General features: G+C 45.1%; 1 protein-coding gene across 2 annotated transcripts; it reads right to left on the reverse strand.

The window, feature by feature from the left end:
* Window positions 1-162: 162 nt before the first annotated feature.
* Window positions 163-27,940, reverse strand: KHDRBS1 (KH RNA binding domain containing, signal transduction associated 1). Of its 2 annotated transcripts, XR_012080982.2 has the most exons (11): window positions 27,327-27,940; window positions 16,106-16,230; window positions 14,102-14,218; window positions 12,890-13,036; window positions 11,221-11,354; window positions 9,850-10,063; window positions 8,344-8,411; window positions 7,763-7,821; window positions 6,348-6,544; window positions 3,245-3,294; window positions 163-749 (listed from the first exon to the last, which is right to left on the reverse strand). XR_012080982.2 is itself a non-coding variant. In XM_072979566.2 (9 exons), exons 1-9 carry the CDS (start codon window positions 27,727-27,729, stop codon window positions 6,447-6,449), a joined length of 1,365 nt encoding a protein of 454 aa, XP_072835667.2. In that variant the 5' UTR covers window positions 27,730-27,939; the 3' UTR covers window positions 5,171-6,446. The 2 variants fall into 2 exon arrangements, 1 of the variants encoding a protein (XP_072835667.2); XM_072979566.2 differs by lacking the exons at window positions 163-749; window positions 3,245-3,294 and having other exon boundaries at window positions 5,171-6,544; window positions 27,327-27,939.

Consider the following 27,940-nt stretch of genomic DNA (forward strand, 5'->3'; position numbering starts at 1 on the left):
AATATTTTCGGGGCTGAAAACCAGTCTTTTACTGTTTCTCAGATCTCCCAACACTACAAGGGTTATATCTTCTCATCAATACCAAAGCTGAATTGCGGAGCTGGACGACAAAAGTTCAGACGAAAGGCTCAAAATAATTAAATGATTACCACGAGATTGTGCTTTATTTAAAAAACAGAGTGCCTTTATTAAAACGTAGTCAAAGCTAGAGAACAGACTCAAACGGTATCCGGGTCCCATGCACTCTTTGCTTAAGTGACAAACCAAGCGAAGAGGCAGTTTCCAGAAACCAGTGTGATCAAACACGAAAAGGCCCAAGTAAACGTCTCCTTAGGCTATGACTCAACAGTACTTCATGGAAAACCTGAAAATCATTTCCACAATCGTATCTGACTGCCCGGTACATTACGAGAACCTTTGCCAGCAAAGGGCTTCAATTCAACAGGATGCTGATGAGAGCATCCGTCTTCCACCTTTCTTCCCTGAAGTCTTTGGCGGTGCTGAGAGGGCAAATCCCTTCCTCCCTGGGGTACTAGAAAACACATTTGCACCTCATGTTTTAGATCTTCATTTGTCAACACTACCAGTTTCAGCAAGAGTCCCCAGGACTGTTCAATTAAAAAAAATTTTTTTTTTAAATCCCAACTGCAGAACACAGGTATTACAAATTTTCCTGGACTACTTCTTGGTAACAGTACACATTATTTAAGAGTGCCTCCAAGCCATCTCCTTGGATTTGAAGATTCCACCTAGGGGAGAAAAAAAGAAAGCTAATGATACCCAACACAGAATCAGCCATCATCTTGCAATCACCATATAACAATGGGTCTAAAACGGTGGCTTATGGATCGTGCCTTTAAGACCCACAGGTACAAACTTAGAGATCATGCTGCCTCTGATAACCGACCAAGACCTTCCCATCTGTGCTGCATTCCCGGCCTGCACACCCAGAATTCTTTCTCATTCTAAAAAGCCACCAGGCTTCAGAAAGGAGAATACAGTGGTGCCTTGCTTAGCAATCTCTCTGTTGAGCAACGAAATCGCTTAGCGACGGAGTTTTTGCAATAGCAAAAGCGATCGCTTTGCGATGGTCCCTATGGGTTTTTTTTCGCTTTGCGATGATCGCAGGGAAGCGATCATGGCAAAGTGACCCTTTTTTAACAGCTGATCGGCGGTTTCAAAATGGCCGCCCACTGTGTTTCCTCACTTTAGAGGCACCGAAAATGGCCGCCCCTATGGAGGATCTTCGCTTAAAGGTTAGTTTTTAGCCCATAGGAACGCATTAAGTGTTTTAATGCGTTTTTATGGGCTTTTTAATATCGCTTAGCGATGAAATCGCTTAGCAACGGTTTTTCCAGAACGGATTAACGTCGCTAAGCGAGGCACCACTGTAAAGTCAACTGCAGTCCTGCAGCAAAGACTCTGCTCACAGTCTGAGTTCAATCCCAGGCTCAGGTAGTCAGCTCAAGGTTGACTCAGCCGTAAAAAACAAGTTAGTTAAAAGCTACAGGACTATTTTGTTTTAATTACACTACATTAAGTTATCCTTCTGATGCCACTAGAGGGAGATATTCCATTACTTATTAGCTAACTTGTGAACAAAAGGGGACCACGTGCCACCCTTCAGCAGCCATCTTGGCTCTTGCCAAAAGCGAAGGGAATTCCAGAGTTGCCCAGAGACTTCTTTCCAAGACTTTGGGAGAGGCGGCGGCGACGGCTGTACTGGATTCTCTCCCATGGAACAAGCTCCTCACCCCCAGGACTGCTGCAGAACCCATGGCTCTGGCAGCAACAGGAGCGTGCTCTGCAATGCAAATATGGTGGACCAGGTCCATACACATTTTTAACTTGCTGGGGTGGAGGGGGAGCAATGATTGCTGCCACAAGGAATCAGCCTTGACAAAAGCGCTTCACCCCCCCAACATGTAAACAAGGTGTGCGGGGAGTGTGCATCTTGTTTCTAAACTGGACAGGGGTTCCTAGAGCAGGCTTGATGTTGGGAAAAAAACTTTTTTTGTTTGTTTCAAAGCATTGCATGTATGTTGCCCAACGTCTCTGATCTCCAGCGGCACCGCTGAGACATTTCCCAGCCTTCCTAGTCCAAAATATTTCAGCAACTGTTTAGGGCTCTTCTAGTTTTATCTCCCAGACTGGCCATTACTGGTTCAGTGTCCATGAGGGGACCCACGTGGCGAACAGAAGGACCTGCGAGCAGCAGCGACTTCCCAGAATCATGCCTTCTGCCCGGCTTGTTGGATATTTCAGCCATTTCATTTTCTGTTCCTTCAGACAGTCTCCAGTTGTTATCTGCCTCCCAAATCTTTAGCAAAGATGACAATTATTATTACTGCATTATTGTTTTTAAAAAGGGGGCCGTGCAAGACGGTGGTTGCTGGCAACGCTTGCTGGCAACATCCGCATGAACCTACAGCTCCAAAGCAGACACTGTGGTAGGCCCTTCTGTGGGCTAGGAACAGGGGGATTAGGTGGACTCATGGTACGGATAGGTTCCAGCTCCCATCAGCCCCACCAGTGTGGCTAATGTCAAGGGGTGATGGGAATTGTAGTCCAAGCTATCTGCATGGCCATAGGCTTTCCAACCCGGCTGAAATTCTGTAATCACATGGGAAACTTTAGGTGATAACAACACAGTATTATATTTGTGGAAGTTTAGTTCTGTTGTATAAACTTACTCCCCAAATATGCAAGGTTCTGTACAGGATGCAAAACTCAGGGTTTTGTTTTTTTTTTGAATACATTTTTTCTTTAGGAACATACTCAGCCATATTCACGAAGGCTTTCATGTCCGGGACCTAATGGTTGTTGTGGGTTTTTCGGGCTCTTTGGCCGTGTTCTGAAGGTTGTTCTTCCTGACGTTTCGCCAGTCTCTGTGGCCATGGGCATCTTCAGAGGATTGGAGTAGGAACTCTGTCCAATCTCTGCACCAACAGAACATGGACAGAGTTCCTACTCCAGTCCTCTGAAGATGCCGGCCACAGAGACTGGCGAAACATTAGAACAACCTTCAGAACACGGCCAAAGAGCCCGAAAAACCCACAACCATACTCAGCCGTGTTTATCCTTCTGCTCACCCCATCACTGATCTCCTTTCCAAAGTCAAAACTGGACGACAACTGAGTGCTAGTAATTAGTGAGCCAAAATTACTGTCCTTGCAAATAGTGATTTACTGGAGCCGTTGGTTCCAGAAACAGACAGGTAAAAACAGCTGAAAAGCATACATACCCAGTAAGTTCTCAGCCAATGTTGTTTTCAGCCAATGGGCAGCTCGCCTCCTGCAAACGGAAAAAAGAGAGTAAGTCCCCCTCAGAACTGTGCAAAAATCAAAACAAAACTTTGACAGAAATATTTGCATGCAATTGAAACACTTCAGGAAAAAAAAGAAAACATGCAACTTAACACCTAAAGACTGGAAATTTCAATATAGTGAACAGCAATACTGGGCCATTAAAGGGCTGTGGATTTACTTGAATTAATTGAGCAGATTTTGTTGGCAAACAGAGAGGACTGGCTACATCCATTTTTAAAATATATATTTAAAGTCTGATTCTTTCTGTTTTTTTTTTTTTTGCCCAAAGTTACGGTTTGTTGTATTGACAAAAGGGCACAAGGATTAAAACATTATCACTAATTTATGCAAAAGCAAGTGGATGTATTTTAAGTTATCTATTTTTAAACCATCTTTTTTTTTAAAAAAAACAAAAATTTTTACATGAAAATTAACACGTGAAGAACTTCTTCAGTAATAATAGTAATTAAAAAAAGAGTTTATGCAAGTTGCTGTCACAGTTTATGTAAAAAAGAAATGTGCTATTAAAATTAGACATTTAGGTTACCTTTTTGAGTTTTTCGGTGCATGTTAGCTTTACATCCTGAATTCTCCTGCGATAACTTTTCCTTTAAAAGGGGGTTTTTTGGGCGATCTTTTCATCAAGCAAGACATTAAACCCTGAAAGCTGACTCCAAACCGTTGCGGAAAATTCAGTTATTTACATTTTTTTTAAAATAACAATCTAAACATACAACCTTTTTTGTGTTGTTGTTTTTTTGGCTTTTAAAAGGATTTTTCCTCGATCATGCAGGAACAGTGGACTTTTTCTTTTTTTTTCACCCCCAAGCAGTTTTTATCCCAGCAAATATCCAATTTTAAAATTCTGCCAACTAGGGAGATTACAAACAACGCCTCCCCCCCAAACTGGACGTAAAGGCATCTGTTATTACGCCAGGCTTCAGAACAGCGATTCAGCTGTGCAGCCTGCGGTGATTTGCACCTTCCTTCCGGGCAGGAAACCTTGTCCTCTCTTTTTCAATCTCTCTTTCCCCCTCGGAGGCCACAAATCGCTAACAGGGGGAATTACGTGGACAGGCTGGCTGTTTGCAAAGCTGTACTATGTGCCTTCTTTAATGGCTCTTGCGAAGAATCTGCCGGCAACCTGCGTAAGCCACCGCTTGTGCTCTGAAATTGCTCTGGAACCCAGGCAGTCATCTCGAGAGAAGCAAAATCTGCAGCCACATAACAAGGAAGGTTACGTTTCTATTTGTTTTTTTTTCTTTTTAAAAAAAGGCTTTTGAAGATTCTAGGAAAAGCGCACTACGCTAATTTGACAAAGCAACGCCTACTTTTGGATCAACCCTGTCCGCCTCTCTCCGGAGAGGGTGCAATCCATGGGGCACATTCCTTACACAAGTGTATCGCCAAAGGGAAACGGGGGCTTGTTAAAGAATGTCGCCGTGTCCTTTTGAGATCAGCAGCAGCTCCAGAGGCGCAGGCATAAAAGCAGCTGCCTGGAGGGGCTCGAGATTAAAAAGCCAGCCGATGGGTCTCAACAGCTTGGCAAAACGGACCACTGGTATAACCGCTGCCTTGCAAAGCCCAGTTTCTGGCACCACTGCTCAACTTCCAGGGGGTGAAAAACAATTTTGTATTAAAACTTAAGCTCACTCGGCTCAGTAGTTTTAAAAAAAATTGGAACACACCATTTTAAACAACACCTTGGATTTTAGTTGTCTTTTTTTAAAAAAAAATATATATATATATATAAAATAAAATACAAACCATGTACTTTAGCATTAATTTAAATTTATTAAAAGAGGAAAATCTATTTTTACTTTTGACCAAAATTAGGGGGGAAAAAATCACAATTCATCACATTTACTTTGATTAAAAAAGGACTAAACTTTATTGACAAACTGCTGCAGACATCTTGACAATTTTTAGCTACCTATTTAGGCAGGCTTACACATGTAGTAGCATTTTTATCTTCCAAGAACAAAATGGGAGGACCGTGTACAAAGCTAGGTATAAAATAAGCTCTTTCTCCTTGAATTCTCCATTGCAAAGTCCCTTTTTAACATAATGCTAGTGTTGAGACACACAAACATGTCACTGGAATGGCTTAAAAGATTGAGTTTTGCCAATTTGGAGCCTGACTGACTTAGGCACTGCAAACACTCAAGTGTTCAGCTCTTCCTTTGAGAGAGAGAGGGGAAAAAAAGACACAATGCACAGCTATTTGTTTAATACTTCCTAATATCAAAACACTGGGCAGTTAAGAGCAATATAAAAAAATTACAGCGCAGTTAGATGTCCACTTCTCTTAAAAGTTCTTCATGCAGAATTAAACTAAGAATACCTTTTACGGGGAAAACCTCCACCACTAGCATCTCAACACTGGGGGGGCTAGATTTCAAAACTCAAATGGTTAGAGAGCCATTGTTACAAACCTACTTTTTTTTAAAAAAAGAAAAAACAAAAAAGGAAAATTGATGGAAGAAAAGAAACATAGTTTAAAAGTGTTAAGGAGGCTTCCTTTCTATGAACGTTTAAACTTACGATTAACCAAGAAATCTGCTTTTAAGGGCAAACTTTTGACATTTGACTTTAGTTTTAAACTGCGGCAGTCACTATCATTACATTATGGTTTTAATTCACACACACACACACAAATTTCAACCCTGAATTTTGAAATGTACCCTACTTTGGGATTCTGGAACTACAACTTTTATGGGTTGCCTAAAAATAAAAAAAAGCGAAAAAAAAATACTTAAAAGATTAACAAACTTTTAATCTCATAACTGTTAAGCAAGCATATCACTTTGGAAACTAACATTTTTATCTCTTTTTTTTCTTTTTAAAGGTACAGTTGTTTATAATATCTAAACAGGAAAGAAAAGCAGCCTACACACTTTAAAAAAATGAACCCTGTTTGGCTAAATCTAACTTATTTTAAAATACTACATACAGAAGCCAGAATGCAGGGGTGTCGGTGGGGGAAGGTTAGAGGTGGGAGCAAAAAGGGAGCCAGAGAAAAATCAGGGAGACAATTACTTGTCTGTTGTGGGTAAAGGAACAGGAATCCTGGGAGATACAACTGAATCAGAAACAACTGTTTGCCCCAAAAGTGATTATTTCCCCTGCACGAAGGCTTTAATAGCGTCCGTAGGGGTGCTCTCGATAGGCCCCCTTCACTGGCCGGGTCGGAGGGGCCTTGAGGGAGGGCCTGGTTCCATTCCAATCATCTTGACCTGCGGAAAAGAAAAACAGCACACTTGCACGCCAGCCCAGCAAACGAAGGAAGCGCGAGGGGGGCCACGTCTGCAAAAGAGCCCAGGAGAATGTTCGAGGCAGTGATTTTGGGGGGGCAGGCCAGCGGGGGCCACCCCCTTCTGCAGGGGCAAACCGTAGAGCGGGTGCAGCGATCGCCAGGGGTAGGGGGAGGCATGGGACGAATGCCGGTCCAGCCCCGTCCCCCCACCCCGAACTGGCAGGTCCAATGACTGCTCGCCAGCCAGCGTGGTGCCCATTGTGCCAACTGCAGAAGTAGCTCGGCCCAGCGCTTCCCCGCCCAGCTGACCGCTTGGCAGCTGAGCAGAGAGCTTCATCATCCCGCCTCCGCCCAACTGGCAGGTTCCCAGGAAAGGAGGTGCCAAAGAAAACCACGGGGACAACTGAGTTCATGGCCAGAAGCTCTGTCCCACAATGGATCTGGTCCCCAGCTCGTCAACACAGGGCTTGGGCACGGGGCTGTCCTGACCGGGGGTAGGAGTAGTGGAGACGAAAGAGACCCTGTGCCAGCCGCTCCGGAAACAACGGCACAGCAGCTTGTCAGCCCCTCAGTGTAGAGGGGAGGAAACTCCCCTGGGACTGGTTTTTGTGGGTGCCACTGGTTCCATCTTATTTACACCAGCAGAGAATCTCTGGGCCATCCAGACTGGCGCAGTTTAAAGCTCCAGGATTTCCATGACGTTCATGTGCCCATGAGAAAGGAAGCCCTTTCTGAATGCAGAAGTCAGTCTCTGGAGAAGCTCAGGTTCCCCATTTACAAAGACAGACACGTACAGACATTGCAGTTTTAGTCTGTTTTAGAAGAAGGGAGGCTGGGAAGTCTATGGGTGAGGCCGACTGACATTTGGTAAGTCAGAAAGGGAGGCCCAGGTTTTAATAACAATTAAGACAGATAAGCTGAACTTTATGAATGTGGGCTGACAATTTGTAGTGTATTCTACGGGCACCCAGGATGAATGAACTCCTGTAGAAAAGCTTTTCTTACTATACTTTTCTATGATTTCCCTGCTTTTAAGATTATCTGTACAAGCATTTCTCAACACCAATTAAACATCAGATCTCAATTTAAGCAGAGATCTGCACTGAACTGAAAAAACACATTTATACCCAGCTGCATTTCTCTAGAAGCCTAGACTACTGTAAATGTTGTGTTGTTTGCACTTGGAAGTTAGACATACCATATGCTTCATATGATTCTTGAGCCTCACCATGGCCATAGTCATAGTATTCTGTTTCCCTGCAAAAAACACAAGATGAATCATAATTATTTCTTGAGACTGCTGTGGCTGTCTTTTTTTGAGTCTTACGGTTATGATGGTACAATTCACGCTTCTGCCAGTGAAAGGCTGTTTTGTACACCTGGTTCTTGCAGTGCCTTGGACGTTCTACTTCCACACCATATCTCTGCACCAAAGAAAGCGTTATCTAGGTGGAACTACATGGGGTCATTGTAAGCAGGAAAGGAGAGATGATGCCAACAGCAACAGGACAGGAGGATAAAGAAGGCTTCTGGGAGCCCACTGTCTTCCTCGGGAGGAAGAATATCCTTTGCTGAGGAGTTCTAAGTCTACCACTGGGGGTTGACTTTTCCATTGATCACGGTGCTGCTTGACAAGGCTACTTTTTGTGACCCATCCTCCTCTTGAAACAGAATCAAACGGCCCACCCACTAAAGGTTTGAGGTTTACTCTTCCCAAGACATTTGTCAACTGGGACCGTGCCGTGCCAATGAAGCCAAAAAACCCAAGGGAGCACTTACTGTTGACCCTGGCTATAGTAGCCTTCGTAGCCTTCATAACTTTGCTCCGCATAAGCATCATCATAGCCCTGAAACGGATGCAGAGACAAAGAAGGAATCAGCAACAGCCAGCAGTTAACAGTCCAGGAGGATTCAACTCAAGAGAGCAGAGCATCTTTTCTATACAAGGCACGTTCAAATGATGTAGGGCAGAAAATGAACAGACGTGATACAATCACACCCAGCAGTTGAGGGGGTTGTCAAAGAGGTGACTGAAGGATTGTCTTCCACTCCAGACATCATCATCATGAAGTGCTGTCAAATCGGTTCTGACTGATAGCAACCCTTTTCTGAATACTCAGAAGTGGTTTACCCTTCCCTTCTTCCTTGGGAGCCCTGGGACTCCTGTGCAGCTGGCCCAAGGCTACCCAGCCTGCCTCTTCTCCCGGAAGGCACAGTGGGGGGAATCAAACTCCCAACCTCTGGCTTTGCAGCCACTTCCAATTCACTGAGCTAACCATGGTATAATAAGGGTTTGGGATCCTGGTGGACAGTCATAGAGGGTTGGGGTGTGCATTCATGAGCCCCATTTCCAAAGCCCTGAAATCTCACAGGACACACACCTGGCTTCCTGAGTAGGTCAACTTCTGGTTTTGAAAAAATGCAGTTTAGAGGGCAATAACAAGGGGCAGAAACTATCCTTGTTTGAGGATAGCGTTGTGTGTCCCTGAAACTTTCAGAGGTGTGATTCTCTTTTTATTGGATCAGGGGGGTTAGTGATGGGGATTGAGGGGTGGCCTTGGTAAGCTGCACCACTTTTGCCAAGAGAATTCCCACGTGTTCCACCCCTCAGTTCTTTCCTCTTACACAATGCAATTAAAAGCCTCTAGTGTTTGTCAAACCATGGTCTCCCCCAACAGGGAAACCAACTTCATCTCAGATAACAAACCAGGATCTCAAGATGCAGAGTGCAATTAAGAGCGAGCCCCAGAGGTCCTTCACAATGGTATGTGAACGGGTGAAAGAGGTAAAGCTGTGTTTGAATCAGACTACAGTCTCAAGTGTAACGGCAGTAGGAACAGCGTCACATGGGGGACTTGTCAGAGAAGCTCAAATCTCCCTTAATGCAGGTTAAACTACTGCTTCCATACTTCAGCCTCACCTAGGCTATACAGGCAGTCTTCTTCCAGACCCCTGATCCAGCCCTTTTGAGCACCAGTTTCTGGGAATGATAGATGGAAGCCTTGAGCAGCCACTGCCACCTCCCCTCCATGGAAGCGTGTGTCCCAGCAGAAGCAAGTCCTACTCATTCTCTAGTGCCATTCCTTTTTTTAAAAAAACTACAGCGAGGCCCAAAGGACAGCACAGAAGGGACACTGCGATCGTTTGCAGTACGGTATCCTGTGTCAAAGCAAAGTTACGAGAACCTTGGCTCACGGCATCACCTCCCCAGGGTGTAAAACAGCCTGCATGCCCAAAATATCTGCCTTTCAACTCTGAAGGATGGAGAGTTCCAAGTTTTCTTACATAATCTTCATAGGTCTCTGGTGCAGGAGGGGGTGGAAGAGGTATTCTCTGAATGCCGGCGGTGCGGGCTCTCGGAGCAGGGGCCCCTCTCACGGGTGGCAGAGGGGGGACACCGCGGGCCACAGCTGCTCCCCTTGTGATGGCACCTCTCACGGGGGCCCCTCGCACAAGGGCTCCACGTGGGGGAAGTGGAGGAGGCCCCACACCCCGTCCCCTAGAGAGGAAGGAAAGAAAGCAAAGTCAAGGACACGCAGTGTATGCACGGTGAGGCTGAGACCATTTACGAAATCTGATCCAGCACCAGCAGCGAAGCTAAACCCCCTGAGGCCTGAGCAGCAGAGAGCAGTAAGAAAAATTATCTGCATTAAAACCCGTCCTACGAGGCAGAGCCAGAGAGATCCTGGCGTGAAGCTTGGATTAGCAGCAAGTATTAGCTACGGAAATCGCTTCAACTGCAGGTCACACAGGAATAACACCGTTCATGGGTTATCAAACCTAGCATGGCCTTCACAGCCTTGTGACTTACAAAAAAATCTTCAATGCAAAGAGGGAGAAGCAGTATTGCTTAAGGCCAAAGCACACAATACCGATTCTGTCCCTCCAATGTGCATGTAAAAGCTCTACAAAACTGGGCCCACTTCTGACACTGAAGAATTTGGAGATTTCTTAATTCATTTGTGTTAAGGATCAAAGGATAACTGAAAAAGGCCAATGCATGAAGGCCAGGGCAGGCGAAGAAAGGTAGGTAAGCAGGCTGGAATTGTTTGGGAGCCGTGATACCTAAATGCAGAAAAGCTGGGGGGGGAAATAGCCACGGTCAAGCAAAGGGCAGCTGGGTGGGACACTGAAAATACCTCCCTCCCCCCACACGATAAGAAAGGCTGACCGGAGGCAGGCTGGATTTAAAGCCATGAGGGCTAGAAGCAGTTTGCAAGGAAGAGTGACTTCAGAATGTCCAATTTTGCTCCCACGTGTTGCGCAGTATTTTGGCAGTGCCACAGTTCAAGCTGCTCTGTCATTACTGAGAGCATAGGGAGGCTTGCACCGTGCTGGACAGTTAGCACCTCTCTGAGGTCCACATCCAATGAGATACATACAGCTTGCGACTGGGGGAGCAAACCAAGACTCGAGACCTGCACCTATAACAGGAACGACCATCCTGTGCCTTTGCTACTGCCTCTTTGCTACTTGCCATCAAGGTTGTCCCACTCCAAAAATACAAAACCCAACATGTCTGTGAAGCCTGGACATTGCTTTCCCATCTTCGCCAAAGTCTCTGGAGCCCAACGACACTGCTTAAAAGAGGCAACGGCAACCAGGTTGAGCTCTTACCAATTGCACAGGATGTCTAGAAACATTCCCGTTTGTTACCTAGGGACAGGCGGAGGTGGGGGAACCGCTCCTCTGCCCCTCACAGGAAGCCCTCGGCCACGGGTTGGCTCTGGGACACCATTGAGATAGGACAGCTCCAAAAACTGCTCCTGGCAGATGTCATCCATCATATCCTAAGTGAAGACAACGAGGAGACGGAGGTTGAGACGTGCAAAACAACATTCTGTGCTGGTAGCTCCAAGCAGGCTTGGAAAGCAGGCAAGTGGGAGCGACCCAGGCTGATGCAGCAGCTGTTGCAAAACATTTCTGCACTCCCTCCCGTTGGGCTCCCTGGGAGTCGAAGGCACTCAGAGCCGGCTCCCCCAAGAATAAAGCTGCTCATTCTTGCTCACAGGAGGCAGGGGTTGGTTTCTATCCCCTCCCCCCCAAAAAGCACACACCAACATATCAGCAAATCTGTCTGTGCTGTATCCCTGCCCCCTCCCTGCTGCACAGGCAGTACCACCCGAGGAGAAAACTTTCCCCTCCCGATCCAGTGGTGAATTCAGTTTCTGAGGCCGGTCTGTGCAATGGGGACTCCTCAAGACCGTAAACGTCAGACCAGGACCTTCAGCTTTTGCACAGACAGAACACAGTTGTAATGGGTGAAAGGAAAAACAGGGGAGGCAGGGGAAAGCTGCGTTAAAGGTACATCCTGAAGCAGGCCAGATCATTTCATAGGAAATCAAACAGTAGAGATCCAACAGAATAACATCTGGAATTTTATTCTCCCTTAAAGTCTGGCTCTCACTCTACCTCTAAAAATAGCTGAGGATTTATTATTAGTTTTATTTAGTGAATAAAGCCCAGGCTACAATACCATGAGGCATCCATTCTTTTTAGAGTTACGTTCTCTACTGTCCAACCTTTCTTTAAGAAAGACAGCTATCAAAAATTGCTTTGAACAGATGAAAATATTTAAAGTTTTTCTTTCCTGATTTCCAAAGGATGTTATATGTTCGTCAGTAACGTTCTTAATAGCTTTTGGGGAGGGCTAATTTTCACTAAGGTATCCAGAGATCTCATATAGAATAATTAACTATTTTGCATGCTTCTCCTTTTCTCCTGCTTTTCAGCGCTAAGAAAGAGCTATTAGAATATCACTCCATGGGGCGAGGGGGGGGAGAGAATGGATATCCTACCTCAAGGAAATGCTGTAAATCGAAAGAACATGGAGTACCAGCCAAGGTAAACCTTACACCTACTTCTTCAAAATACCACAAGGCCCTCTTTATCCTTGGTTGCTAAGAAACTGTTCTTCCAGAAAGAGGATCAACTGTGTATCTGTGTTTGTTCCAATCATGTTTGAGCTAAATGTCAGTTGAGCACTAGTAATTAAAACACAGCCACCTGGTGCATCTGCTGGCCTTCATTAACAAACAATCTGGAGGCCAATCACCCAAACTAGTCCCGGACATTCTGGATGACCACGGTTTGAGAACACCTAAGCAAAATGCATCAACTTGCATGAAATATTCAACATTCGCTCAAATTCTTCTCAAGTCAATGGAGTTCTTGACTGAGATAAATCTTCCAAGCACGTCTCCTATGGATCCTTTTGAGCTGCATTTATTTCATGGGACATGCTACACTGCAATCGATCTGACTTCACAGTCTGTCACTACTAAAGCACACTAAAGCCTCTCTTTGGGGAGAGGACGTTACTCACCGGAACAAGGAACTTCTTGACTTCTTCCATGGCGTGGGCCATGAGAGCATAAGCCTCGCACGGTGGCCCAAATACTTCAATGAAGACATGCAGGTCCATATTTAAGTGAGCATATTTTGGGTCTCCTCCTTTGCGTAGCTCTTCCTCCTGGAAACACCCGGGGGTTACAACAGGTAACCAGAGAGATTAAGACCAATCATGGCAAATGACCCATGGAATATATATTGGGCTGTGGATAAGTGAAACTGTGGATACTGATCCCATGGATATGGGGATCCTACTGTACAAAGCATGGCCTCTGGAATTAGCAGATATTGATTCCACAGATGAAGGGGTCCTGCTGTATTGTTGCAACTCTACAATTCTGTGCTTCTGTGATCTTTCCTTAATATTTAAAGGGGCCCAAAAAAGTCACTGTTAGTGTTCTCCCTGTGAGGTTAACTTCACCATTCTTTTTAACTGGCACAAGTGGAATTACATTGAACAACTTGCTGAGGCCGTCCATACATCTACAGAACAGACCTCCATTCAATAATGTCTGAAGACACATACTAGCTCTACTCAGTGATTCCTACCAACTAGGAATGATTAAATCCTATCAAGACCAGTGTGTATGCTTTGTACTCCTGTTCCCGTGTGTGCAGACACACCTTCCAGACTGATGTCACCTATGGCCTGGCAGCATGGCTAGTGTGGCTGCTGAGAAGGTCAGGATTAGTTCAGAACGTGCCTTCCCTGCTCTCCATGCACGTGGTACAGGATGGTACTGAACAGCCAAATAAGGCTATCATCTGGATTAACTGGTGGATTATGGAAAACTCAGCCTATGCCAGAACGCTTTCTTTAGGGCTGAGCTATTCTGATACTGCTTTTCAGTGCACAAGGTGAAGGAGGATCCCAGGGACAGAGCAAAATGTCAGAAGGTCCTCAGGAAGCTGCCTGCCCAAGCAAACATCAACAGCTGTACGTGGGACACATCCCCATTGATTCTCCAAAAGCATTTGGGGGAAACTGACATCCATTCAGAGATTGACTCCACAAGCCTTGATAAAATCAAACCTAAAAGGGAATAGGCAAAACTCCCGAACGTTAGGGCATGTGCTTAAAGGGCCTTGAACGGATAAACCAATCCTCCACTGGTTTAAATTTTTTAAAAAATTAACTGGGGTCCCTCATATAAGACTCGTCATCATTTGAGCCCGGAGCCCTTACCTTTGCCTTGTCTCTCATGGATCCCTTCCCCAGAACTGAGATCTTTGCTCCGGTTTCTTCCTGCAGACGCTTGATGGTGTTGCCTTGAGGTCCCAGGATCTTCCCAACAAAGTTAAACTAGGAGAAGGAAAACAAGAGGCTTCTTTTCACTTGGCTGCATTCTGCTTTGCTCCATGTTTTAATCAGTGCTGACCTCAAGAATTCCAGGAAAAACACAGCACTGCATGTTCCCAATTTTTGGTACAGGGTGTACTAAAAGCCAGGCAGCTTTTCTTGAGAATGCTGCCACCACTTGTCGTTGGTGCCTGCGGGTCTCCTGGTAAATGGCAAATCCCTGTCAGCCCCCCTTCCCTTTGCCTAGAATATCTTCACCGTTCTATGGTGTGCCTTAGCCTTCTACACTTTTCCCCTCTCTCGAAACCCGATCTCCATGACAGCATCTCACACCCCTTCCCTTCCCTTTTCAAACTGCCCCTCATTTGTCCAGAAACAAAGGATATACAAGGATTCCATTTCTCTCTTTCCAGCTACTTATTCTCACTTAACCTGCCTCCCTCCATCCTGGATACCAACCCTCGCGACTATCCCACTGTTGTGGTTTTCTATGTCGGAAATCTTGTTTCCATGCCCTGAGTCCTGATGCCAAAGCAGGGAGTGGCAGAGGCCCACCACCGCCTTCCCAAGGCCTGGCCATTTCTAGTCCCTGCATTCCCAGGTCCTTTTCTCTTTCTGGAACTTCTTAATGCAACACCACAACATAGGCAGCTGACACAATATAAAGTTCTCTGAAAAAGAAAAGTGCACCTTCTTTGAATTCTATGGCGTTATATATCAGAACACGATACAAACATCTGATCCTTAGCAGGTCTGAAAAATTACCTACAATCTCAGATGAACAGCAACGAATGACATATTACACTGTGTCATGACTCATTTCAGAGAAATAACACTAAAAAGGAGGAGCCATGTCTGAAAAACTAAGTAGACCCTATGTATTACTTACTAATCAAAATAAAGCTACCTACAGTGGTGCCTCGCTTAGCAATTGCTGTTGAGCGATTAAATCATTTAGCGATGGGGTTTTGGCCATCGCCAGAGCGATCGCTTAGCGATGGTCCCATGGGGAAAAATCGCTTTGCAATGATCGCGGGGAAGCGATCATCACAAAGCCCCCATTTTCAGCCAGCTGATCGGTGGTTCCAAAATGGCCGCCCGCTGTTTTGCCTCGCTTTTAGAGGCACCGAAAATGGCCGCCCCTATGGAGGATCTTCGCATAAGGTCGGTTTCTAAGCCCATAGGAACGCATTAAACACGTTTTAATGCGTTTCTATGGGCTTCTGTATTCCGTTTAGCGATGAAATCGCTTAGCAACGTTTTTCCTGGAATGGATTAACGTCGCTAAGCGAGGCACCACTGTATATAGGCAAAGTACTTCTGGACTGAACGGTACACTGAAGTATTAGCTCCCACATTTGCACTACAATTTAAATCAAATGGTCTTAGTTTCAATCATGGCACCCTTTTTGGAAGAGGATTAAAAGTACTAACATACAGAAAAAATTGGCAGATCGCCTGGATTACAGCAACCACAAGCATCAACCAGTACAGCCATTTGTTCGGATTCATGGGAACTGTTGTTCGAAATACCTGAAGGGGACCGGGTCGCCCACTCTTACGTACAGGAGACCAAAAACAGTGGACCCTCGACTTACAGACTTTTCGAGTTATAGACTTCTCTGGCCGCAAAATTTAGGTTCGACTTGCAGCCTGAGAATTGACCTACAGACCAGAAAAAAACCAAAATGGAACAAAAATGGAACAAAAACGGCTGGTTACGGATTAATCGGTTTTCAAAGCATTGTAGGTCAATGGAGACACGACCTACAGACTTTTCGACCTGCAGGCACCGTTCTAATACGGATTAATTCCGTAAGTAGAGGGTCCACTGTATGCTTAAGCCAAGCCTTAACTTACAGAAGCGACAAGGTATTTTCTGGCCTTTACCTTAGGATATTGCTTGACTGGGATCAGAACTCGTTCCTTCAGCTTCATATTTTTATGGGAAAATAAGTCCAAGTAGGTCTCCTCTTCATCCTTCTTCGACTCTCCCTTCTGAATCTTGTCAATTTCTAGGGAAGGCAAAACATCCTTCAATCGAGACGGCACTTTACACTTAAGTGTACTCTACAAGTAAGCAAGGAGGACCAGCATGGCTCATGTCTTATGAAAAACGAGACCTTGATGATTTTTTTAAAGAAACTGAGCCAAGTCAAAAAACACACCCCATCACCTGCCAAACAAAAGATAAATGAAACTATTAATTTTTCCTGTAGCAATTTTTATTTACCCAAAAAGGAAACAGGGACTCAACAGTTGATACAAAATATAAGCAGGCACTAAATGCAAAATGCTGTTGTATACTTATTTACTAAACACAACTGCAAAAAAAGCAACATGCACAATCACAACTGGTATCCTGTTAGCAGCCCATTTGATACAGCATCTTCAGGAGATATACAGCCTCTCTAGACCTTGTTTTTTATAAACTAGATTAATTTTCTGCCCTCCAGAAATGACTAAGGTCTCTAGGCTATATGAAAGACCACACCTCCTTCTGTGAGCCTGCACGGGTTTTTAAATCATCAGGGAAGAAGGCCTTTCACAGCTACATCTGGTAAAGACACAGGGTGGATTTCATTTAAATCGCAACTAAAAAAATTAAATTGTAGTTTAAATCAATTAGATTTTTTTTTTTTTAAAAAAGCAACATTGATTTTTATCCACCCTGCTGTTGCCATGTCGGATTAACACGGCTATATCCTAGAAATGCCTACCACCATCTCATTATTATTTGCTTTATACTGCAAATGACTTTTTTCACATAATACAGTACACTATGTGCCAGTCACACAAAATGGTTTTGAAAAATACTTTTGTTTAGCAATGATCTATGCATCGTATGTATGTTGACCATTTATTTACGTATTTCTCAGTGGTCAGTATCAACCATCTACTAGCATGCTTTGCGGTTCCTTATTTCATTTCAATCAAGGCAGCACCCATTTTGGAACAAGTTCTATTTCCCACATTACTGAGCCTCGTGGTGCCCCAGCGGTTCAACTGGTGTACTGCAGCCCAAACTGTGCTCACCACCCGGGGTTCAATCTGAGCCTTTAGGCTGACTCAGCTTTCTATCCTTCGGAGGTCAAGAAAATGAGTCTAGAGTCTAAATGGTGCCTCGCTAGACGATGATAATCGCTGTTTAGCGAAATCAGTCTAGCGAAAATCGGCCATAGGAAAGACGCTTTGCAAACCGCCGATCAGCTGTTTAAATAGCTGTCTTGCGAAGCTTAGGTCCCGAAAACCTGTTTTGTGAGGGAGGGAGGGAGCTGTCAAAATTGTTGTCTAGCGAAAATCGGTTTGCGTAGCAGGGACCAAACACTGTCCAGCGAAATTGCCCCATAGGAATCACTATTTCACAAATCACTATAGCGACTGCAAAAAGTCAATGTCTAGCAAAAAAAACCTGTCATGCAGGGTCTAGCGAGGCACCACTGTATACCCAGTTTGCGGGGCGGGGGGGGGGGGAGGAGAGAGAGAATGCATAGCCTGCGTAATTAATTTGAAACTGCCCACAGACTGCCTTAAGTGCTATGGGGCAGTATATAAGCAACACACTTTTTGCTTTACCTTCAGCCCAAGGCTCAACTGAACAGATTTCTAGGATCTAGGCCAGTTTTTGCAATCTTCAAACCAAGACGCACACATTCACAGATAACAAGATTTGCTGTAACCCTGAACAGAATCCCAAACATTCCTTTAAAAAGGGGCAGAGAAGGCCCAGGTTCTACTGGGAGATTCAAGCTCTTCCAGCCAGCTGTAATGAGTACCAGGAGGAATGGGGGGGGGGCAAACTTCATAACGACACAATCTTTCCTGAGCCACTGTGACGTGATCTTCCCAGTAGAATTATATGCTCCAGCTCTCCTTGTAATGACAAGCATTTGAAGGTGGGAACTTGGCACTAACAGGGAATCCAAGAACCTTCCTGGCAAGCTCCCAGCCTGCAACTGACAAGAGGAGGCTCTTTTCCAAGTCCCGCACCGCTTTCCTCAGGCAGTGCCGGGTGAAACCTAAGATGTGCAAGCGGGCATTCCTAGCTATGTGGGCCAGGGTTTTCGGACGTGTAGCATAGCTTTTCTGAGGATGTGGGGCTGCAAGGGCTCAAGACGCAGAAGGTCAAAGAATTTACCCAAGAACTACAGGACAAACAAAGGTAGGTCTAAAGGCAGGAAAGCTGAGCAATGAAAATTCCTGCATTGCAGGCAAGGGGCCCAAACTAAGTGAAAACCTGTGCACACGGTTAAAACACAGACTTTCTTCTGCAGGTTTTCCATATATTTTTAAAAAGTAACCCTGAGCAGCTTTCCCACCCACGATTTCAACATCTTGAATAGCAGTCTGATTTTTGTGGAACTCAAGTAAAGCATGCAGAAATCTTCTTGAGATTTTTCTTTTATTTACTTTTTGGCACACAAGCTAAAGGTTTTTAACCCACAAGCCGCTAAACACGGCTAGAGACTTACTCAAGCATAGAAACCAATTTCTTCAATTGAGAGCTACACATTTTAAAACTGATTGCTTTCCTCAACTGGAACTAAACATACATAGTAAAGTCTACTCTTATAATTTCAGTAAAATTATATATATTTGAGCTCCCTTGTCCTTATTACCAGGCAAGAACAAACAGGTAATTCATAAGCAATTTAATGTCTTTTTCTGTATGGCCATGTGTTGGGAAATTGCCACAAACTCGAAGGGAACTTGTCATTTACAGCCATGGAGAAGAAGAATGTGGCACACTGCCCTAATGGAAATATTAACACGCCTATTCAAATTCCTTAAAGGACCACAATCCCAATATGATTTTTTTTCTACACATGATTTCCTTTTATTTATTATGTTACTAAGAATGACAACACCACTTTCGTCAATCTTTGGTGTGATATTCTAATGATGCAAAACACAATGGTATGAAGGCAATATATCAGATTATACATTTCTACTGAAAGACTTGTACTATTATTTTGTTTTGTTTCCATGTTCTTTCAATAAAGATTTTAAAAACGGTATATATTATATTCTGAGGGGCCATCAGTTTTGCTGGACCACTCCGTTGGGGGTTCATTCTGCAGACTGTAATTTCCCTTCCACTGTGATCAGTGTTCATGTTTTTGAGGCAGATTGTTTAATTAGGTTGATTACACTGGTGATCGCATGGGAGCAGCCTGAGAGCGCTCAGAGGTTTTCAACTGGTAGGCATGCATATCTATATCTATATCTATATATGTAAAAGGGCGGGGGGGGGAAGTACCCTTTGGATAAGGAAGTAAGAAAGCCAGTTTAATCTCAGATCTGTCTTGAGAATCTCTTGAATTATATGTGGGTGAGCAGGGTTTTCTGCCGCAGGGTGGGTGGGAGTGGGGACAAAACTGACCTTGTCGACAGCTTCTACACCTGGGGCCAGGGCGATGCTGCTGCCATCCGGGCTGCTATCTACAAACCTCCTTCCCCGACGGCCCTGCATATGCAGGCATGGAAGAATGCCACACAAATAGCTGCAAGTCCCTTTCGCTCCCCCTCAACAACTTGCTTGGAAAGCATCCAAGCCAGCTCTGAGGGAAGCATCCCAGAGGGTGTGGGTGGACACAAGAACTCTCCAGCTCTGCCTGTACTGTCCTAGCTAGGCTGCACACAGGCTTCTTCTGGTCAAGCTGCTCCTACACAGAAAAGCTGCCTCTGGGGCCACTGCTGACCCTGACTGGAAGGCAAAATCTAAAGAAAAGGGCGGTGGCAGCAGTGGGGATAACCAGACCCAAGCATGTTATATACAGGGACTACACAGGCACCTAAAATTGAAGCTGATAAAGACTTCAAACACGATGCATTTTCGCATGCTTCTCTACAGGAAACTGTGCACAGGGTTTATGCTTGCCGCACACACAGACCTACTCCTCTGCTTCTATAGATTTATCCGTATCACCAAGTGTGAACAACTGCAGCTTTCCCAGTACGTGCCTGGCAAAACAGACACGCCTGATCTTTTATAGAGTGGAGACATACTTTGCAACAGAAATAGAGGCGGTGTTGAAACTGAAGCAGCTGCCTTTCTTTATCCTTCTGCTGTCTGCCCACGTAAGAACCTGCACATTTCCTGAAAGATGCAAATCAGACCTGGGCTGCAGCATTTGCAGAAATGAAGATCAGCAACTGCTTTTTCATCCCAGAATACATTGCTGGGTGTAATCTCCTACCTGTAGCATCTATCATAAATTCATTCGGCCATTTGGAAGTTGGGCAAAAATCATGGCCACAACAGCTGGCCATGACTTTTCTGTGGGAACTTCTCTGCTGCTTTCCCCTTCTCTTCTTTTGAGCCACCTTGATCTAACAGGAAGTATTCAGAACTTGGGAAGTAAATGAATTTAATTATAAACCCGTTTTGGATAAAATGAGGTCTAAAATACTCTAAATGTAGATATACAAGAATACCACTGTCAAGGCTAACAACGGCTGAGAGATCAGACACTAAACAGTGGCAACTACAGTGAATCACACTCCTGCAGGCTGACCAATCTGGTGTTAGAACATGGAATGTGCAGTCATTAAGGGAACATAATGAACTCAAATCCAGCTTCTAGGAGGGAAGACTGCCAATTTGACTAGGGAAAAAAAGCCTCACAGGGAAGGATTAGGGCAGGCCTTGTGGTTATTAGGATCATTTTTCACCTTTCTATCCTCTTGCTAATTCATGTCCACTGGTCCAAGCAACCTGAAACCAGGACGTTAATAATATTAATAAAAAAAAGCACACAAGCAAGCATAAAATAAGCAACAGATAATGCCATGATAAAATTGTTATGGTAAGGCAACTACCAGAATACAAACAGTTTGTTAATAAGGACGATAAAAGAAAGGGCCATGGAACTCTTTTTCTGTGACTGAAAAAAGAAAAGAGAAACAATGGAACATAGATTAAAACCACACAGTGGGTTTAGAAATGCCAGGACCCATATAGTATTGATCAGATACAGCTAGCCAAAGGTCAGAAGCCTGAGAACATAACATAATAATTCTGCTGCCTGTGGCTTCTGCCACTGTTACAGTGTTATGATTTGGTCAAGAAGCAGCAGGTCATTCAAAGGCCAATTTTCACACAGTGACTTGAGCTTTTTCAGACAATTACAGTGGTGCCTCGCTTAATGAGCGCACCGTTTAACGACGAATCCGCATAGCGACGCGTTTTTTGCGATCGAATAGGGAAAACATCACATTGCGATGATCGGTAAGCGCTTTGCTTACCGATCTTCGCATTGTGATGTTTTGGAACAGCTGATCGGCGGTTCCAAAATGGCCGCCAGAGGAAGAAAATGGCTGCCCGCAGCGTTTTCGTGCTGATTCCTCGCTTACCAAGGCGGCGAAAATGGCGGCCGGATTGAGGATTCCTGCTTAGTGGTGAGTTTTGTCCCCATAGGAACGCATTAAACAGAGTTTAATGTGTTCCTATGGGTTCCTCCCCCCCCCCCACATAGCGACGTTTCCGGATAGCGATGTTTTTCCTGGAACGGATTAATGTTGCTATGCGGGGCACCACTGTATTTGATGGAAGGCCTTCAGCTGTTTATGCATACAGGACTACAACTGCCTAAGAATAAAAGGCATATGAAATGATACATCTTATGTAAATTAGCCGTGCTACTAGAGGTTCTTTGGGGAAGATCCTTCTGCAGGATTTTGCTGGTTATATTTTCACAGATGGAATTTATTGCTGGTGGAATTAACTGCTTTAGAGGCTTTTATTTCCTCAAGATTCTCTTATGACAGGATCTAGGTGCTCAACTAAAGCTTAGAAACTGCAGGGTCTCACTTAAACAAAAGAAAATAGGGAAGGGGCTCCTCATCCTGCAAGATTAAATAAACAACACCAATGAATTGGTTTGAAAAGCAAACAAATCTGACTTAATTGTAGGGGTTCTGCTTTACCAGTTTGACTAGTCCTTACATCAAGAACCCACCACATCTCACCGAACAGTCACAAATCTAGCAATTCCCCTTTGTTCTAAATTCTGATCAGTCATTTCCAGGCAGTTGGTTTCACATGATGCAAGAAAAGACTGAAAGCACAGCAGCTGCACAGTGGCGATTAGGCTCTGTCAAGATGGGGAAGGAGGGTTTTAAGAAGACAAAGACTGCCATTTCCACTCTGGTTGCTTCCAAGAGAGGCATGAAATAAGGACTTGTGTGTATACGCATAGCAATGAACGGAGAGGTCGATTACAAAGCGCTCTGTCTTTGCAAGATGGAAAGAGAAAATATACCCAAATAGCCCTGCTTTGAAAACTCCTGTCTTTGCACGAGAGAACAAGGGAACCAGAAATGCTTTGGAAATTTCTCTGGCTCTAATTCACTGAATCCTGATCAACACAGTCCTTTCTGCAACATGAACACCTTCTAAAACAGTGCAATAAATACAACCTTTCAAACAGATCCATTAGCGGCCCCTTTATTAAGGACTTCAACTGGTCAGAACGCTCCGACTTGCCTAGAGTAAGAGGTGATTGGGCATGGCATCCTTTTCCTAAATGCGCAAATGGAAAGCATCTGCTTGTGCAGGCCCTGAGCCCTGTAAATGTGCCTCCCTACAGTATATAGATCAGAACTCCAACAGTGGTACAACCAGGAATCTTGCCATATAAGTGGTGTCAGTGGGACCTCAGGGCCCTGCACCAGCCTCCAGAGGTCTATGGAGGAGGACTGGAATGGTTCGCCCTTTCCATTGTGGACAGCTTCCTGCCTCTATTCCTCCCTTGAACAGTTACAGGAGCACCAGCCTCAAACTTAAGAAGGAGGGGAAAAAAACTGGATTTCCCCAAACCTTCTCTATATTACTACTTAGGAAACATAGCGCTAGGAATGCAGAAGTAAAACAATGCAAGCACTGTTAGGTAAGACTGTTATTTGGCCATAAGAATCATAACACAAAAGGGGAAAGGTGTAACTTTTGCCACTATTAAAGGTGCAACAAAAACAAAACACATTTATCTAAGAAAGTGATTGCTAGCCACAAAAACTCAAACCAATGAATTAAATTAGTAGGATGTCTAAGGTGCCACAGAACTTTTGTTTCTGCCGTTGTTGCTGAAAGGGACTGACAAGGTTAACTTTCTATAAACAAAAGGGACAGGAGCTCTGATTACTTCAGCCCACTGGACAACAAATGAGACTTCTGAGTCTTTCCATCCCTTACTGAGTTTATTATATTCGTAGCAGAAGAACCATTGCAGGATTCCCTCTTGGGAGGTGTTGGACAGTGTCCATGTCGCCTCCTGAGCATTTATAGTGGGCAGCCTAAACAGTATTTCTTCCTTCCTAGGGCCAAATGTCTTCAGAACTAGTTTTAAGGATAGGTTCTGGCGTTGCATTTGATATATTCTTGGGAAATGTTAGCTTTTAACAGCATTTTGCTATGTGCTTTGAAAGTGGCCCTCTTGAAGAGGAAAAAAAAAAATAAATTCTTAATGAGGTTGAAGTGCCCTGTTATCAGATTACATCTCCAGGGATGGCAGTATTAATTGTCTGTCTCCATCTTTATAGACAAAAGGCATAGAAACATGTGTCATCTGTTACCGAGTTGGAGCAAATACATTACACTGACCAACACTCCCTCTAATTTTCTGCCAGGACGGGTGGCGCCCCCGCCCCACCTGAGGTCCTGACTATGACTGGAACCAAATGGGCAGCAACACTGCACAGCACCGAAGCAGCACCGCATAGCCAGGCAACCGAGAGGGAGTGCTGCTAAGCACTCCATCTTCTTCCAAGCACATGATAAAGTCATCATTTGGCTTCAGATTACTATTTTCGCCTCTTGTACCACCTATGTTTATCTCCAGTTCTGCTGAGATGGGAAATGCCATACAGAACCTCGTAGTGACCTCAAACACATCCTTTCCCAATGGAAGCAGATTTCAAAGGCCATACGCCAGACTGGAGGGAAAAAGGGGAGTGAATACGTCTTTCAGGAGAAGTTAAATTGAGCAGCTGCTCCTGACTAAATGCACCTTCAGACAAACCAACGATTGTCACTAAATAACTTGTGCAAAGGCCCTTGTGTTGGTAGACATGTGACAACACTTCCAACATCCTGGAAGATTATTCAAGAGAATAATTGAACAGGTGGTTGGATGGCTCAGTGAGTTAGGTTTCTGCTTGTGAAGCCAGAAGCTGAGGGTTCAATTCCCCACTGTGCCTCCTTGGAGAACAACCAGCCTGTGTAGCCTTGGGCAAGCTGCACAGTCCAAGGATGCCCCCAGAAGTGAATGAGAAACAATTTCTGAGTACCCTATACCTAGAAAATGCTGGAAAAGGTCACCACAAGTCAGAATTGACTTAAGAGTACACAAATAATTACTCAGTCATTACACAAGCAAGATAACTTGGCAGCAATGAGTTTTTATGGCAAATGAAACAAGTTCAGCACAAATTCTGGGAGCAAAAGGAAAGCTGTCAATTTTCCAGCGATCTGGCACTTCCATTAGGAGCCACATTCAGCTACAAATCTGCAGATCTGTCCTGGGAGTCTTGAAACAGTGGGTCTGAACCACCCAGCTTTTGTGGCAGGCATTTGAGTTGCTGCTTTTATAAAACTAAGGTACTGTAACTGCAGAAGAACCTGTTAAAACCTCAAAATACCGCCAAGTCCCTTGTTGGAGAAAAAAAAGGAGAAGAGATGGGGGAGAAGACAATGATCCAATCTTAAAGTTGCGTTATGATCAGCATGTTATCTCAAAATGTTGGGGAAAAGGAACACTCTCAAATGGTATTTGCACCCTAAATGGCTTCTAAGCTTGGTGGAAAACAATGGGAGGCAACAGAGGCTGATTATCTTGAAAATAGACATAACACCCCCTCCCTCACAAAACAACCCTCAGAATGGTCTCTATTCAGAAAAAGCTCACTGGCTCCTTTGTAGTTAAGGAGAACAGTCTAGATGTAGGCAAAGCATGGTGTGTACAGCCTTAAAAGACTCCCCCATCCGAGTAACAACCCCTCCCCAACTGTTTTCTCAGAAAAGAAAAGTCACCCCGAGGGTGCTAATTCATCTCCTAAACATGCTTGCTGCAGGGTGACCATGCAGAGCTTAACACCAGGAAACACACACAAAGCTTTCCAATCTGAGGTGGATTTATGGCCATGTCCCCTTGCATTTCTGACACTTCATGCAGTCCCTGGAAAATCCGGGGCAATCCCCCCTCCAAAAAAACTGATTAGGAGCATTTCTCAGCAGGCCTTCTACTCTCAAGTCTGGGAAGGATTTCAGACACTGGGCTTTTAGGAGTGTCAACCTCCTTGTACAGTTTTATATTATTATACAGTATTTTGTGGACTGAGCGGGGTATAGATGTCTTTTTATGTCTACCCTCACCGTTGGAAACCACCCAGAGCAGCGGCTTGCCGCTAGATAGTGTGGTATAGAATATAACAATAAATAATCATAGTAAGTAATAGAGATAGCCCACAATAAAGTGCCTTGGGTGTTAGAGAAGCCTTAAACCTTTTGATTTTCACTCTGTTATACATACTGAAAAAGACTAACAAAAGTAAAAAGCAAAAGGTCTACCTTGAAATCCAGATAAAGTTGCCTGTAGCCTTCAAATAGGCCTAAACATTATATTATCTATTGCAAACATTTGCTATAAATTTGTTGTGGATCTTTTTCATCCATGGCACTGAATTGTAATCCGTAAAACTAACCACAAGGAAATAAATAAATAAAAATTAAAAAACTAAACCCAAAATTTTTGGGTTTGTTTTTGTCTCCCATTGCAATGTCTTGTCTGAGCAAAGATCTTAAACCTTACCTGTGTTTAATATTTTAGTTGTGGTCTGTCTTGTTTATCAACAAGTGTGTTCATATTTAGTACATTACTTAAAATTTATTTTCATTTTATTCTATGCTCGTTTCTTTTGGGATGTAAACCGCCCAGAGTCTTGTATATAACCAGTTTGGTATATAAAGGTATTAATTTTTTAATTCAGATATATGTTTATTGCCCCCCCTCCCCCACAACTAGGGGCAACGCCAATATTCTGGGTGGCGAACGAAAAGCATAATATAAGCATACAGTACAGAACTAAAAATAAAATTCACATGGAATGACATACAGACAACCTACTCTCTAAAATTAGGATCACTAGTACAAAAGGAAAAAAAGTATAAAAAAAATAAATAAAGCAATAAATATAGCAGTAAGAAGCATAATAGGAGGCTGACAAAAGTGATTTAACAGGCACAAGAGAGGGGAAAAAAACCCAAATTAAATGATTAGTTTGGGGTAAGGCCATAAAAAGCTCGTGAGAACAGCCAAATATAATAAATAAACAGTAATCTTCCTTTTTTCGTCTCTCCCTTCCTTCTTTTCCTAATAGGTCCACCATGTTCTTTCTTCCAGGGAGAAGGCCAGGCAAAGGCCCCAAGCTTAGAAAAGAGCCCCCACCCACCCATCTCCTGCACCTCTGTGCCTTTATTCCTAAGCATTTGGGGGGAAATAAAGACTGCAACGAAGGGGAAACACGTTTAAGGGCCGCTTTAAGAAGAAATCATAATAACTATTAAGTTTGTCCTTCAAATTTGTCCCGTTTCAGAGACGTCAGTCAGATGAAAAGGGTCCCAATAAAGTGAATAATTAGTCATTACATCAGGCCACCGTTCCAAGTGCTGGTTTTAACAAACAAAGCCCTAAACATCTTGGATGTCAGCTACCTTGGATCATGAGGGGAGGCCTTTCTCTCCGTCCCACCCACCCGCCCCCTCTCTCACAGGCGCGCTGAGGGGGGGGATGACACGGGAGAGGAGGGCCTTCTCTGGGGCTGCTCCTTTTAGACTCTGGAACTCCCTCCCACTGGAGGCCATCCTGATCCCCACCTTTTTTTTTTTGGTCCTTCCTCACCACCTTTCTCTTCAGGCAAGCTTTCCCTCAAATGACCAGCCTGGGGTCCTTTTTTCCAAGGGAAAGTCGGCGGGGGGTGGGGTGGGGGTGGGGGGTGGTTTACAAACTCTTCCAAATCCAATCGGAGCGTCGGCCTTCCTCGGTCTGACCCTCTCCGTCCCCCCCAACCCCGTTTACCGCTTCTCCCCCCCCTCTCTCTCCTGAGGGCCTCTTACCGGCCTGGAGCAGCTGCATGGCGTGGGTGAAGGAGGGGTCCAGGCTGTCCTTCTCGGCCATGAGCTCCGGCAGGTACTTGTTCTCGGGCGGCTCGGCTTTGGCGGCCCCTCCTCCTCCTCCTCCTCCTCCGGTGGCGGCCGAGGGCAGCAGCGGGGTCGGGGCGGCGGAGGGGGCCGGCGGGGGGCCCGAGCCGGTGGCCGAGGGGGGCAGCAGGGGCGGCGGCTGGGCCCCGCGACCACCACCACCACCCCCGCCTCCGCCGCCGCCTCCACGGGGAGGCCTACGCGACGGGGCGGCCTGGCCGGCCGGAGGCGCCTGGAGGCGGGCCCCGGAGGCGGACGAGGCCGAGGCCGGCCCAGGGCCCCGGCCCAGGCGGGCGGCGAGGTCCTCGCGGCGCTGCATCCGCGGCCGAAGGAGCGGCAAAGGCGCGCGAGGGAACAGGGTTGCCACGCCGACCGAGCGCCGGGGCCGCCGGGACAGGAAGGAAGAGGAGGAGGAGGGCGAGCGGGGGCGGCAAGAGAGGCCGGAAGCGCCGCGAGCCTTTTCCGCCTCGCCTCGCGCACCGACGACGACGACGACGACGACGACGACGCTCCTGCTGCTGCTGCTGCTC

The sequence above is a fragment of the Pogona vitticeps genome, chromosome 9 (assembly GCF_051106095.1).
Source record: "Pogona vitticeps strain Pit_001003342236 chromosome 9, PviZW2.1, whole genome shotgun sequence".
In the NCBI taxonomy this organism is placed as follows: Eukaryota; Metazoa; Chordata; class Lepidosauria; order Squamata; family Agamidae; genus Pogona; species Pogona vitticeps.